The 1,921-nt window shown below is 43.9% G+C and overlaps 1 protein-coding gene across 1 annotated transcript; it reads left to right on the top strand.

Moving 5' to 3' along the window:
• Positions 1 to 944: 944 nt before the first annotated feature.
• On the top strand, positions 945 to 1,658 carry N7533_011221 (uncharacterized protein; the record flags this gene model as incomplete). Its single annotated transcript, XM_057107871.1, has 3 exons — positions 945 to 1,067; positions 1,120 to 1,256; positions 1,319 to 1,658. 3 exons carry the CDS (start codon positions 945 to 947, stop codon positions 1,656 to 1,658), a joined length of 600 nt encoding a protein of 199 aa, XP_056955249.1.
• Between the last annotated feature and the right edge of the window lie 263 nt (positions 1,659 to 1,921).

Raw genomic sequence — 1,921 nt, 5'->3', positions numbered from 1 at the left:
CTTGCTTGCCATATAGGATATCCGCGAAGCTTATAGTATCCGGTTGTTTCGGCTGATGTGCACCAAAAACATGAATTTCGCCATTTATATGTGGAATTGATGGATGATCAATGTTGACATAGTGTGCAAAAATTCTGGACCCTGGCGCTGCCTTCAAACGGGGCCACTGTAAATCCTGGAAATGGATTTTCTGTGTCTCATCGCAGAATGGAACGGACCTGTAAGTGTCTTTGACGTAATGCTGTCCCCATTTGAATTTTGTCGCCGCTTTTATGTGAGTAAAGGCAGCAGATTGAAAAAGCATGGTGAGCAGTGCTTACTGTAGTTTCGCGAGTAGCCTGGTAAAGAGCCGAAGGTGTCTGCAAGTTCAAGCTTACTAGTCTTGGAAGTTAGTTTGGATGTAAAATTATGTGCTGCATCCTGGAACCTACCACCAACGCAGCGACACATAGAATAGGAAGATGAAGAAAAATTAAGCAATGAAGCATGTTCAACGTCATTTCTCAAGGTGAATAGAAAAGCCTGGATCAAGGAATTCGTGGGAAAAAAAAGATAAGCCTCAATCTCACCTGGGCAGGATCACCTAGAGTCTGGGTGGGATATCATCTAATTTATTATTTCCTAAACTCTACGTCTGTAGCAAAGAAAATCTGCCTATTTGTGTTTGTAGGCGTCCTACATCGGATCCGTTTCAGAATAGGGGTCCGTGGTAAACCTTGGCGTCGATCATCCAAGGATGGGCTCCACATGTGTAGGCTAAAAACCCCGCACAGTTCCTTCATTCTGAAACGGATCATCGGTGCAGTATTATCATTCAGTATTATCATTCCATCTTCTCAGTGCTGTGATCGCGACTACTGTGTCTCTACGTCTGTTGCAAGTTTTCGCTCTTCACAAATTAATCTTCCGTGGTTAAACAAGACCTCACAGAAAATCGCAGCAATATGATCTTCAAATTCAAAATTGTCGCCTGTTGGGCCTTTATGGTCACTGCATACGCAGAGGTCACAAGCCTTCTGTTACCAGGATTCCGGGGGCGCCAGCTCGAAGCAAGAGAGCTTGAAAAGGTAGGATCTCACGAAACCCCTTACGAGAACTGGATTAACATGTTTCCTATAGAACGATATTAAAACAACGTTTATTGTCACCTGTGTCGAAGGAAGTGACCCTTCGGAATGCGGAATTTCTACCCATGGCCTGACAGCAGTTGCCGGAGAGAACGTTGCAGAAGTTACTCATGTGAATGAGAAACACAAGTAGGTTCCTGTCGCATGAGACTACAAGCAACTATGTCAGACGTGAGGCTGACCTAATTCAGTACTGCATGGGTAATATGCGATACTGCTGAAACAACCTACGCATCATGCCTAACGCAGCAGACTGTATCCGTCAGAGGAACATTGGCACCAAAAGATCTGAATTGGATTGAGGTTACAATGATCACACCAGGAACGACATTGGGTAGTACGTTACCTACCGGCACGAGTGATATCACAACACAACACGCTCCAAGCCCGCCTGAATCATCCGAGTCGAGAGAGGGACTATCACATAGCCAGGCTATTCCAATTTTCACTCCTTACATGAGCCTCTACTGGATTTCAGTTTCTGCATTTCTTGGATCCATTGGGTCTGCTTTGATGTTGGGGATTTTTTAATTTGAGAACGCCGCCTTTACTTCTATGGTGATATAGTCTACTGTGGCTGACGCAATTATCATCTACGCTATGCAGTATGGTGTCAACGACTACCATACTAGGTACTAGACATATATGATCTTCAAAAACATATATTTGCCTCTCAGTCTAGGAATGTCAGTATGATTTACAACTCCGATCAGAGATTTTGTACCTTATGTCTACAGTGCACTAGGTCATTTCTCCTCCTCGAAGCTACGAAAAAGAATATTCCATCTGGATTC

This window comes from Penicillium manginii, assembly GCF_028828005.1.
Source record: "Penicillium manginii strain IBT 31320 chromosome Unknown utg000008l:1.0-3226943.0:1.0-3228205.0, whole genome shotgun sequence".
NCBI classification, from domain to species: Eukaryota; Fungi; Ascomycota; class Eurotiomycetes; order Eurotiales; family Aspergillaceae; genus Penicillium; species Penicillium manginii.
The sequence above is the reverse complement of the archived record's forward strand: the minus strand, read 5'-3'. Positions and strand labels throughout refer to the sequence as shown.